We start from the raw sequence: 13,112 nt of genomic DNA, 5'->3' as shown, positions 1-13,112 counted from the left end.
TTCAGTTACTGGAAATTCGCTACAGATGGGCCAAAACCCTTAGTCCACGTAGCACCCGGCCGAGGAAGGTTAGGGTCTTGGGCATCCGCACCTGCCTATCCCTGCTTCTTCCTCCTCCTTAAGCAAAGTCACGCTGCTGGGGCGTTCTTAAGGATCAGGTCTAGAGCGACACACCCTTGCAGGCACCATGAAGTTTAACAAAATCACCTCTGTGTTAACAACGGTTTCCCTGAGAATCAAAGTGCCCATAAGCAATCCACTAGGGCACCCCAATACCCATTAGCAAGGCTGCTGAGTGCCCTGTGGGATCTCTGGGCTTTCTGCTCTTCCAGAGCAGGACTGTGCTCAACTGACCACCCTGCTGCTGTACCAATTCTGTGGTGTACAGGTGGTTAATTAGGACAACAAGCCAAACTGAAAGTCACAATCAAGACTTTATTCACTTACTACGGCAGTGCAAGCCAAGAGGCAGAGAACACAGGTGCCAGCTCCTCAGTGTTCCATTTTTCTGAGTGGAACTGGAAGAGGCGAGGCGGCAGGCGAATGCAGCACCGTCGGAGACATTCACCTCACTGTTGAGCAGCCCTGAACCAAAGGCTCCTGCCTCTCTCAGGACCCATGGGCAGAGGGAGGGAGAAGGGAAAGGACAGGAGTAGAAGGGTACTGAGTCCAAGTGGAGAAAAGTGCCTCAGCCACACCCCTCAATAAGGAGTTTCCCAGAGGAGGTTTTCCTAAGAAATGCCTTAGGTGAGGCCCCCAAAAAGGAGGCCTTCGCAAGAGGCAACTGGGCTAAGAATGAAGACACGCACATGAGCACGGCTGCCCTGGGGGCCTGAGTCTATGACTACAACTCCCTCCAGAGACTGCAGTGCATTGGCTGTGCCCCAAGTCTGGTGTGGGGAGGGCAGCTTCCCGCTGGAGGCCTGCCAGGAAAAGCCTTGTAATTGCCTATGGTCAGCTCTGAAAGATCAATCACGCACAGGATTTTGGTCTGAAGCAGCACTCCTCACCTACCATAAGCAAGGCCTTGCGATTAATGGTGTGTTACTGTGTGGTTACCAAATTCCAGCCCCCACTCAGTAGTGACTAAGGCCAAAAGACTTAACAAATGTACAGGTAAAATGGTAAGATAAAAGAGTTTGCCAATTTTTTATTCTTATAACTGTTCATAAAACTCTTGAGCACAATCCCTTAGGGCAACTCCTGGAACAAAACTGGTGCTACATCAGCATTGGTCATTACTGTCTCTGTTATTAAAAGATTACATTCACACTTCACAGTACATTCGAAACTAATATAATATTGTAAATCAACTATACTTAAAAAAAAAATCTACCTCCATACAGAATTAGCGGATTATGTAGTGTAGATTAAGTGCTCAATAAAACAAGTGTTATTTAAAAAAATATTAGATTCATACAAATATTCAGATAACATAACAGTTGGAAGAAGTGAAGATACTATTTTAAAAAATATATACTCACGATTCATCTAAATCTTCTACATATCCTTTAGAGAAAGCCATATCAAGTAAAAAAACTGAAAAAAAAGAAAGACAAAATGTATACAGTATAATAAATGCTGATTTATCTTTTGGCTTATATGCTTATTCACCTATAAAATGTTTTTGGTTTTTTACAGCCTACCAAAAAACTCATCATTCATCCATCCCAGGGCACAAATGATGCAAAAGCATAAGTACTGTAGTTCACCTGTTTAATAAATATTTACGACCGTATGGTGACAGCAAGTTCTATGTAGGCTAGTAAATCTGAGACACCGAATTTCTCTTTAAATATATGTTTATTTGCATCCTATTTTTCCTTTTTACCATTCCATCTTTTTGGAGTAGAGATGAAAATTGTTCTTCTATATTTCTTTTTCTCTAGTAACAATTATCTTCTCAGTATAAAGTTCAAACGCCATTCAAAATACCGTTCCCCCCGCCCCCAAATTGATAGAAACAAAATTGAGCTACGCTCCTAATACTAATTACAGAACAGTGCCTGGCACGTAGAGGGAACTAAACGGCTGCTCTGTAAGTGGACACACTGAGGTGAGAACCAGGGTACTCGATGCCGGCCGGAGAATGAGAAAGGCCAACACGCCCGCAGGTCACTTCTCACATCGCACAGCCCCCAGAGGCCCGACCAGGACCCGTCCTTGAACCTCCCTCTCTTGGCCCCCGCGTGGGTAAAGATTCTTCAGATGTGACAAGACTCAGAACCTAAAGGCAAAGCAGGTTTGGCCACCAGCTGGTAAGGCAGCATCCTTGACACCCATCGACGGAAATCAGCGCTCCTGAAACTTCCTGCCGTACCGAGAACGGAAGCAAATGGAAGGCGCAGATGCCCAGCGAAGCTGCGCCGGGGAAGGACCCTAAGGCGTCCGCTCAGTCTCGGGACCCAGGACCCGGAGGGCATCTCGGTGGCCCCGCAGGCCTCTCCCCACCCCGGGCCAAGACCCTACCAGGCCCCCGCAGCCGATCCCATCGGGGGAGGGTCCCCGCGCCCGCCCGCATCGCCCCGCGCGGCCTTTACCTGTGGCACAGAGCCGCAGGGCGGCCCCGCGTCTCCGATCTGCCATGCTCGCCGCAGGGGAGCTGCAAGAGCCGACTCTGCGGAGTGGAGAGAAAGAGACACCTGCGGCCGCCGCCTGCGCTCCCGGAAAGGGAAGCCGGCCGGCCTGGGCCCGGAAGGGAAGCTCGGCGGGGGCGGGGCAGGCCGGGCTCCGCTACCCTCCAAGGACCCCTCCGACCTCCGCCTCTGAGCATGCGCGGAACTACGGCGCCTGCGCAGAACTGGGACGCCTGCGCGGTCGCATCCTCAAAGCCTCTGATCCGGGGACCGCTTCGGGGATCGTGGGAATCTAGTGTAGGGGCGCTTTCCTGTGGGGGCGGAGTGTTGCGTGGGTGTGCGTGGGGGTCGGGGGCGTTTCCGGGAAGTTAAACGCTTGCTGGACTTTGAGCGGAAGCTGAGGGAGACTGGCAACGCTTGAGGCTGAATCCTGCCGTCTCTTTCACCTGCTGCTCTTGAGCAGTTAGCAATCAAATTCGTGGAAGAGGTGGGTGTTAGCAGTGGGTAGAAAGATGGAAGGCTCTGGGTGCTGCGTGATCTTACATATGTCTCCAGAATGAATTTGGAATTTTCTTTGGCCCTGTTTGCAAAATGCGATGTCTGTCTCATTTTGCTCCATGAATGCGTTTTTGCAAAGAGTCCCCTTTAAAAAAGTGTTTCTCTTGAAGCCTGAAAACATGAAGCTGATCATGGGACTTTTTTTTTTGATGATTTGTTTCAGTTTCCTGATTTTTGAAATAAGTAAAATACTTACCATAAAATATTTATATTGCTATCTGTTTTTCTGCGTAACAAAAGTAATTTATAAAAGCGGTCTAGTTTTATACGGTAGTGACTGCTGCGGGAACTACATCTGACAACATGAAACTTTTATAGGAGGAGAAATACCAGAGGATTTAGATTAAGTCAATTATTGAACGTGTGTTATGAGAACAGAAATGGATTATGATGTCAACCCATTCACCGTAGGTTCAAAATTCCATCAGGCAGAAAGCTCATAAAACACTGCTATTCCTAATGACTAGAAGATTAAGTTATAATCTGATTGAGAGCAAACCCTAGGTTTCATCCCTTTTATGCATACAGCATAGTAGCCAGTGCAGGCATTCAGCAGATTCAAATACGTATATTTTTAAATTGAGCATCTAGTTTATTCTAAAAGTTTAACATATGTAAATATTTAATCCTCACGAAAGTTCTCAAAGAAGTAGTGTAAATGAGGACCAAGGGGCTCAGAAGCCAATTTGGTTAATAATTTAAAATGATGGAGTTGCCATTTGAAACAAAGTCCCAGACTCCAGAGCTGGAATTTTTTCTGTAACAGGACATTACCTCTCAGGATTTCTTTCTGCCCTGGAATTTTCTCCCTCTTTCTTGCTGGTCTCCTTTTTCAGTCATCCTATTTTGGCTAATGGTACAAATGTTTAACCAATTTCCCTGGAAGTTATGCTAGGTATTTCCCTACTTAATATTTTCCATATTCAACTGCTCACCACATCTTGTGTGTTGCTTTTATTGACTAAATCTCTCTTCAATCTGTCCCCATTTTCTTCATCTCCGTTATCCCCAGGTCAGGGTCTCATCTTCTCTTGCTTGGATAATTGAAATAGCCTCCTAATTGGGCTCCTAGCCTCTAGTTTCCCCTCTTAAGGCACTCTGTGTGTCACTTCCTAAATGGATGTTTCAGAAATACAATTCAGAACTTTAATATAAAATCAGATTACTTTAAACTTTGTAAAAGGAAATATATTTTTTTAGAATTTTCATCACAGCTTAAATTAGCAGGTGGAGCACAACAGGCCTGTGCTTCCCAATAGCATAACCACTAGCCACATATGGCTACTGAGCTCTTGAAATATGGCTAGTGTGATGCAGTTACTGAATACTAGTTTTATTTAATTTCGATAAACTTAAATTTTAAATTGATACTTGATTCAGTTACTGGAAAATGTTTAAGTATGGCTGGAAAAACCTAAAAGTACACTGGACTTTGAAGACAGTAAAAAAAGAATGTAATGTTTCTCATTATCTTGATTATGTTGAAATTATAATATTTTAGGTATGAGATCATAAAATGTATTAAACTTAATTTAACCTGTTTCTTTTTATTTTTCAATGAGACTGCTAGAAAATTTAAAACTACGTATGTGGCTTGCATTGTATTTCCATCGCACACTGCTGACCTAGACAACTTGAAAATAATCAGAATAGAGCATTGATCTGAAAATGGTCAAAACAAAACAAACTTTTTAAAGGTTTTTGTATAGAAAACAGGCTAAATTTACAAATGCTAAAACTTGTGTTTAGTAAGTTCATAGTACAATATGGAATACATTTTTAATTAAAAATGTGTGTTTTTCCTGATTATCTGTCTCCAGTGGTGATGAATTTCTTTGACATTTAGAAGGTTCTGTATTAAATATGACATGTTTTTAGGAACCCTTTCAAATGAACTACATATTATACATATATATGCCTTGTGTGTTATACATACACATCCTAACCAAAAGGCATGTACAAGGATGTCTATAGCAGGTCTATTTGTAATTGTAAAAAACTGAACAACTCAAATGTCTAATAGCAGAATGGATACTATAGCAATGTGCTATGTAGCAATAGAGAATGAATTAACTTTTGTGGAGGGAACTCCATTGATGCATCTCATGAACAAAATGTTGAGCAAAAGTGAGAAACCAAAGAAAGGTACTCACTACATGATATGATTTGAGCTTAAAGCTCAAAAACCAGCAAATTAATCAAGAGTGTTAAAAGTCAGGGGTACAGCTAATGTTTTATTTCTTGATCTGAGTGCTGTTACACAGATGTGTTTACTTTGTGAAAATGCATTGAGCTCTGCCCTTATGGTTCATGTACTTTTCTGTATATAGACTCTAACAATAAAAGTTTAAAAATAAGAATAAAACTATATTTTTTTAAATGGAAAGATCATTGTACAGCATTAAAGCAATGCTTCTCATGTGTACTAAGCATCAGTTACCTGGAGAGCCTGATCAAACACAGTTTCCAACCACTCCTTACAGAATCTGAGTCAGTAGTTCCGAATTTGTATTTCTCACAAGTTCCTGGGTGATGCTGTTGCTTCTGGTCTGCAGATCTCATTTAGTGGTGTTGAGGGGAAATAAATTCAGAAAATACTATTAATTTTTAGATTGATTTGTGTAACATATATGAGGAAAAAAACTAGAAAAAATTACATTTTATAGTTGTTTCTTGATGTTGTTTAATGGTTTTATTGTTAATTTTAAATGACAATTTTAAAAAGTTTTATTTTTAAATGTCTCAGTTTTAACTTCTAATATGGGAAATACTGTTAGATACAACCCGCATTTTTTAAAAAAAGGTCTTTGGGGTCCTCGGTATATTTTTAAGAAAATATAGAGGTCCTGAGACCAAAAGTTTGAAAACAAAGTAGACATTTATAGAACTCTACATTCAACAAGCAGGGAATGTATACACATGGAAAAAGTAAGAGAAAATCATATACCTAGTGTATCATAAAGTAAGTTTCAACAGACTGAAAAAAATTGTTATTACGAATATATTATTTGACCACAACACAATTAGTTTATAAATCTATAACAAAAGAAAATATTACCCAAATCTAGAAATTTAAAAACACAAATAACATGTTTGAAAATGATAGGAACTAAAATATACTTAGAACTAAACAAGAAAGGAAAATATGCTTATTAAAATTGTAGGATGCAGGAAAATTTGTACATTTAGAGAAATTTATAGACGTAAATGTTCTTTTATTTTAGAATGAAAATTAGTGAAATAAAGATTCTCTTTAAGAAGTGGGAGAAACAACAGAAAAAGAAGGCTCGAAAGATAAAAGACATTCATTTTATTTTATTGTGCTAGGAACTGTCCTATGGGCTGAGAACATAGCATTGAACAAAGTGGACCCTAGTGAAGTTTATTTCCTAGTGGGTTATAAGAGTTATCACTTATGGTACATATATAGTCAGGCTGTGTTCTAAATGCTTTAAACCTTAACTCATTTAGAGAGATAGGAAAAAAGATACAGTAGAGAGACTCAAAGAAGTCCTAAAGTGTGGTTTTTGAAGCAATCGATAAAACGGGTACATTTCTTGTTATAGTGAACCCAGAAATAGAGAAGACATGAAAGAGGATGAAGAAATGAAAATACATCGAAAGCATTCAGAAATCACCAGGATACAGGCTGAATCATACTTCAGGCCCGGGGAGGTGGAAGTCATTTTAATCTTGGACCAGTTAAAGTAAGACAGCTCCTTCATTCATCCCATTCTTATTCCCTACATACCAAGTCTTGACGAGTCAAGGCCCAGTTAGCTAGCTTGGAAAGGCAAAAACAGAGAAGGTAAATCAAGACCGTCTATCCCACTGCAAGTTTCCAGCCTACAACAGTCTCTTGGAGGGGAAGGAGAAAATGTTGCCATTATTGATTATTCAATAAACTAATTACTAATTAATAATAGTAGGACCAAAAGAGGGGCATAAATATAGATAGCCGAGATTAAAATGATCAACTTTATCACAATATCTATGAAAAAATAAAATCGGAAAGTTATAAAAATTCAACATACCAAGATAGATTCTAAAACTAAAACGACGGTAATTGGATAGCCATTAAAGAAATCGAATCAGAAGTTTGAAATTAAAAAGAAAATACGCTATACAACTTTTATGGAAAAAAAAATCTGTTACAAACTCTTCCAGAGAATAGAAAAATAGGTAACACTCCCCAGTTGGTTCAATAAAGCTTGTATAAACTTAGTAACAAAACCAGAGGAGGCGTGGAATGAGAAAGGAATTATACAGGTCAATTCATTCATGAACAAAAATGGAAAAAAATTCCAAGTAAAATATTATCAAACCAGGTCTAGCAAAGCACCAGAAAAACAAACGTGGGTTAACATTAGGGGGAAAAATTAGTGTAAATTTTGCATAGTAACAGATAAAAGATGAAAAATATGTAGTCATTTAAATGATTAAATGCAGTGAAAGAATTTGATATCTATCAACTCCCCAGTCATAATAGAAAATTAGGAATAGGACCATTCTTCAACATGATGTGCTGTGCAGGTTAATTTCTAGCAGACCTGGAATCTGTCTGAACTGTATTGCTAAAGTTCCTGCATGACACTAACCTCTGGTTCCAACACGTGAAACATGCTGATTAGTAATGTCGCTTTTGTAACCATGGTTTCGAGGAGTTTTAGGGTGGTTTTTACGAGCCTGTCAGCATTGTTTATTGGCAAGAATGAGATTGATGATTTGCATCCCCCCCCCGGAAACTTCTACCGTTAAGGCTGATTTTGTAACAAGAATATGTGTATATGACCAGCAAAATATTTTATAACCCAGTGATGTTCCATTTTGGGCTACCTAGTTCCAAGGCATTCTATGCACGTGTAGATCTTTCTGATCCAAGAAAGAAAGTGCTTACAACCTTGACCCTTATAGAAGATAGAAACTTGTACCAAGCCTTCCCAGACCCCTCGCTATGAGATATATAACTATAGTTATATTGTATCCTTTTCCTATAGTAGAGTATAAATTTATAAGCATTGTTATTTTGGGTCCTAAGCCGTCTTCTTTAGCAATCAAACACTCTTTTGGTACAGTTGGCATTAGACGTGGGATTGCTTAGTAGACTTCTGACTTACTTTTTGCTGAAAGTGTGGCTTAGGCATTATTTAGAAAGAAAAAGGATGATTCTGAGAAAGGGGATGAAAATGAACTATTGGTGCAGAGGTGGTTTCCACACTTGGTTTGAAGTTGCACAGGCTTTGAACTCAGTTACTGATTATAAGACTTTCCATTGCAATCTAGAAATGATAGAATCTAAATGCCAAGAGCGAGCAAAATTAGAAGACAAGAGCAAACTGATGGCAGGTTGGCTAAATCCGTTCCAGTTGAAGCTTTTAACGTTAGCAAAAGTAAAGGTTCAGTATATCCTTGGGTTGAGTTTCATCCTCTTTGGCTAGCAAGTGGAGCTCCAACCACAGGAACCTGGGCAATATAACTTCTGATGGGTCAGTTTAGCCTGGGAGACCCGCTACAGCCAAGAAGGTAATCCAGGCAGGGCCAGTAGATCATGGAGGGCAGGAAGCCAGTGGAGTAAGGGATTAATTAGTAACAAAGTGGAGGCATTTTGTAAATTGTTACAAGCACTGTCCTGATGACCCTTGTTAAAATGGCTCCTGAGAATTTTAGATCAAGTTGCAGTGTCTCTGGCTTGGAACACTGTTGAGTAGAGGGGGATGTTTGCATTCATCCCTGATCCTTTTGGCTGCTATCTTTGTGGAGATAGTTCTAGGAAAAATCATTGCTGACGAGAGTGGATTAGGACAGGAGCTATTCATTCCTAGAATGAATAGAAGAGAAGAGTAACTGCTCTGTCCTTCCCTTGTCATTGAAATGTCAGTATCTACTGAAGCTGCAGAAATGCTGCTGATGCAGGCAGTGCTGGACTGGCTCTGTGACAGTGAAACAAACTCACTATTTGATGCCCCTCACCCAGGTTATGATACAAGACGTCCCACCACCATCGACACCATATGTGATTTTGTTCTTGAGACCTCAGAGGATGTAAAAGAGGCAGCGTGGGATCTTTAATCCCAGCTTCCTCCCATAAGACTTCAAGATAATACAAATGTTTGGGTTTTACCAAAAAAAGTAATCAAAACAAGTAAAAGGCAAGAATTCATGACCTAATGGTGTAGAAGTCTTTAGATGGTTGATTTAAAATGGCATTAAAAGAGGAAATTGGGGCTTCCCTGGTGGCGCAGTGGTTGAGAGTCCGCCAGCCGATGCAGGGGACACAGGTTCATGCCCCGGTCTGGGAGGATCCCACATGCCGCGGAGCGGCTGGGCCCGTGAGCCATAGCCTCTGGGCCTGCGCGTCCGGAGCCTGTCCTCCGCAACGGGAGAGGCCACAACAGTGAGAGGCCCGTGTACCGCAAAAAAAAAAAAGAAAAAGGAGGAAATTGGATAGAATTTTATATGAAGCCAAGGAAACACAACTGTCTCTCCTTGAACTTCCCAAGATATAAAAATATCAAAGCAGAAATGCTTGTCTTGTCCAAAATTAGGGGAAATTCAGATAGAGAAAGGTTCTCATGAGCCTACAGCATCGAGTTCCCAAAATGCACACATTTACTACTAAGGCAAGGTATGGGTTTTCTATTACTACTTCTTGAAACAATAGACTCTACTATCTCATGGTTCTATAGATTAGAAGCCTAGTAAGCTCAGCTAGTTTCCTTGCTCCAGGTCCCACAAAGCCAAATCAAGGTGTCAGAAGGCTCTGGAAAAGAACTTACATGCTCATTCCAGTTGCTGGTAGAATCCACTTCCATGTGGGTGTGGAACTGCAGCCTGCTTCCTTGCTGGCTGGTGGCTGGGAGTTCTTCTCAGCTTCTGAAGACCACCTACATTCCCTGATTGTGGTCCCCTTCAAAGCCAGCAGCAGTCAATCTAGTTCTCATGCTTCAGATCTCTCTAACTTTCCCTTCTGCTCCAACTCTCTGGATTCTGCCCTTCCTCTTCAGTTTTCAAGGGCTCATGTGGCTACACTGGGTCCACCTGGATAATCCAGGATACTCTTGCCATTGTAAATTCACCTGATTAGTAACCTTAATTCCATCTTTAAAGTCCCTTCAGGGAAGTGCCAGATTAGTTTTCAACTGAATCAACAGGGTATGTGAATCTTGATAGGACATCTTTAGAATACTGCCAACCACAGGCAGGAATAGAGGAAGAGCATGACATGAAGGATGGGCTCTCCTGACCAATTCCTGTGCGAGAACCAAGGCCTTTTACAAATGTGTGGGTGAGATGGCCTGCCGATGGAGAAGAAACTCTTTTAGGTCAGCTGGATACAGGAGCAGTGCCTTGGCCTGCTCGTGAGCCCCTTGGGGAGGTGATAGAATTCATTTAGGGGAATAGAGAGATGCTACTATAAGAAGAATAAAAAGTAAAGTCATTAAAAGTTGGAATAAGTGATTTTCAAAATTCTGCTGTGGGGGTAACTTCCTCACCTGAATGTATCATTGCCATCTATGTAGTCATTGACTAAAAATCCTTCCCTGTACTGAGTAGAACAAGGAAGATAAACAACTTGTAGATCTGCCCTAAATCCAGTAGTAAGTGGATTTGAATAATGGGAGCCTGTAGAGTTTTGAAGTGGTTAATTTGAACCACTGTCATGTGCCTACAGCCACAAAAAATTACCATCCTAATTAAGGACAGGTGTGTTGATCCCACACCCTCACTCCACAGTAACCTGATGTTGCCCGTGAGGAAGATGATGGATCATGGAAGCTGACCCAGGGCTACTCCAGTAAACAGCAGCCCTAATAGCTTCTGCAGTCCCCAGTATGGTCCAGACTGTTCAACTGCTACACATTACTCAACAAACTAAAGATGACCAGTTTTCCATAGCTGACTTGGCTAATGCCTTTTTTCAATATCGGTTGCTAGGGAGTGTCATCAACAGTGTGCATTCATGTGGAACTTTTTCCAATGTACATTTGACTCAAGGATATTTGAACTCCCTTAAGTACTGTCACAAGGATAGTGAGGCAGATCTAGTGTAATACAACTAGATTACCGTGTTCTAGTGCTCAATAGAGATGACATTATGATTATTTCTGAAACAGAGAATCAACCTGAAAGCAACTTTACTATGATCATATGACTGATGGAAGATGGTTTATGAACCCCGAAAAAAATCCAGAACCTTACATAGACTGTAAACTTCGGGAGGATTATATGGGCTGGAGTGCCCTGTGATACACTGCAGACCACTAGGGATACAATGTTCTTGTTCTCCAACCTCCATTATTAGACTAGACAAGAGGCCTAATGCCTAATAGGCCTACTTGCTTTTGGAGAAATCATATCCCCCACTTAAAGACACTATTGGGCCTAATTAATTTACATCACCTGGGAAAAGGTCATTTTTGGTTGGAAGCTTGAACAACACAAGCCTTCTTGAAACTGCAGAGTCTGTAGCTCAGACTATCCTGTGTGGACCGTAATGGACTGAATTGTGTTGGAGCTTTAAATTCATATGTTGGAGCGCTAATGCCCAATCTGATGGTATTTTGAGGTGGGTGTTTGTGAGGCAGTTAGGTTTAAATGAGATCACAGCAGGCACATGATGGGGTTAGTGTCCTTATAAGATCAGGAAGAGACCAGAACTCGTGCTCTCTCTCTCCACCACGGGAGGATTCAGAGAGAAGACAGCCACCTGCAAGCCAGGAGGAGGGCCATACCAAAGCTCAACCATGCTGCTCTCCAATGTTTGGTTTCCAGCCTCCAGAATTGTAAACCTTTGTTGCTTAAGCCACCCAGTTGGTGGTATTTTGTTACAGCAGCCTGAACTGACTGAAGTAGCTGGTTTCACAGGTTTTCATCTGGAGAGGAATTTACCTCAAGATGAATCATACCTCACATCTCACCACGTCTAATTTAGATGAGACTTTGGACTTATTTAGAGTTGATGCTGGAAAGAGTTCGGATTTGGGGGGCTGCTGGGATGGGTGAATGTATTTTGCATGCAAGAAGAACATGAATTTGGGGGATCCAGAGGCATAATGTTATAAACTGAATGTTTGTGCCCCCCTGTAAATTCATATGTTGAAGCCCTAACTCCTAATGTGATGGTATTTGGACATAGGGTCTTTGGGAGATAATTAGGTTTAGATGAGGTCATGGGGTGGGTGGGGCCCCCATGTTGGGATTAGTGTTCTTATAGGAAGAGGAAGAGACAGGAGAGCTCTCTTTCCCCCATATGAGGAAGCCACTTGCCTGCCAGGAAGAGAGCTTTCATCAGAAACTGACCATGCTGGCACCCTCATCTCAGACTTCGCAGCCTCGAGACCTGTGAAATAAATGTCTGTTGTTTAACCCACCCAGTCTATGATATTTTGTTAAAAGCAGCCTGTGCTGACTAATACAGACACCAATGCAGAAATGATATTCAAAGTGTCAACCACCTGCCTTCATGCAGACTCAAGTCTTCTTGGCAAAAGCGCATAATCATGGTCAACTAGAAAATTATCTTATACTGCTCAGATATACTGTGGTGTATTTCTTTTAAAGATAGTTACTAGCTAGTTATTGGGTGTTTACTATGACAGCCCCATTAACTGAAGAGCATAAAATTATATCGGCTGCTGAATTACCCCCATGTCATGAGTAGTATCAAAAAAGCATCCCAACAAGAAGGGAAATGTTGAATTCCATCATAAAATGGGAGCGATATTACAGCCGTGATACACAGTGGGACTCAACCTATTCATAACTTATTCATGAGCAGGTAGCCTGTTTTCCACTAGGACCTCCGAAAAGGCCATCTGAAGACTTGTCTGCTGCTCTTACTGATGGGGCTCATCATTCCAACAATTTCCCAAGGATATGAGGGACTTGGCCTGATTCACAGGTGGCAGTTCCAGAATGGAGAGCCATGGCTCCATGAGGAAAGTAGCTGTCCTGTGTACAGCAAATCACAAACCCTTC

The 13,112-nt window shown here is 41.3% G+C and overlaps 1 protein-coding gene across 4 annotated transcripts in view; it reads right to left on the bottom strand.

Moving 5' to 3' along the window:
- Positions 1-2,777, bottom strand: part of TMX3 (thioredoxin related transmembrane protein 3) — a 436,882-nt gene extending 434,105 nt beyond the window's left edge. For 2 of the 4 annotated variants that reach the window (XR_004482431.2, XR_004482432.2), the window contains exons 1-2: positions 2,541-2,777; positions 1,485-1,539 (exon numbers count right to left, since the gene is read on the bottom strand). Coding sequence is in view for 1 of the 4 variants with exons in the window: in XM_004268077.3 (XP_004268125.1) it covers positions 1,485-1,539; positions 2,541-2,586 (101 nt within the window). In the remaining 3 variants the exon portion in view is untranslated. The remainder of the gene's footprint in view (positions 1-1,484; positions 1,540-2,540) is intronic. The other 2 variants (XR_007471698.1, XM_004268077.3) reach the window with 1 other exon arrangement.
- Between the last annotated feature and the right edge of the window lie 10,335 nt (positions 2,778-13,112).

The sequence above is a fragment of the Orcinus orca genome, chromosome 15 (genome assembly GCF_937001465.1).
Source record: "Orcinus orca chromosome 15, mOrcOrc1.1, whole genome shotgun sequence".
Classification (NCBI taxonomy): Eukaryota; Metazoa; Chordata; class Mammalia; order Artiodactyla; family Delphinidae; genus Orcinus; species Orcinus orca.
Note: the sequence above shows the minus strand (reverse complement) of the source record. Positions and strands in the feature narration are given on the sequence as shown.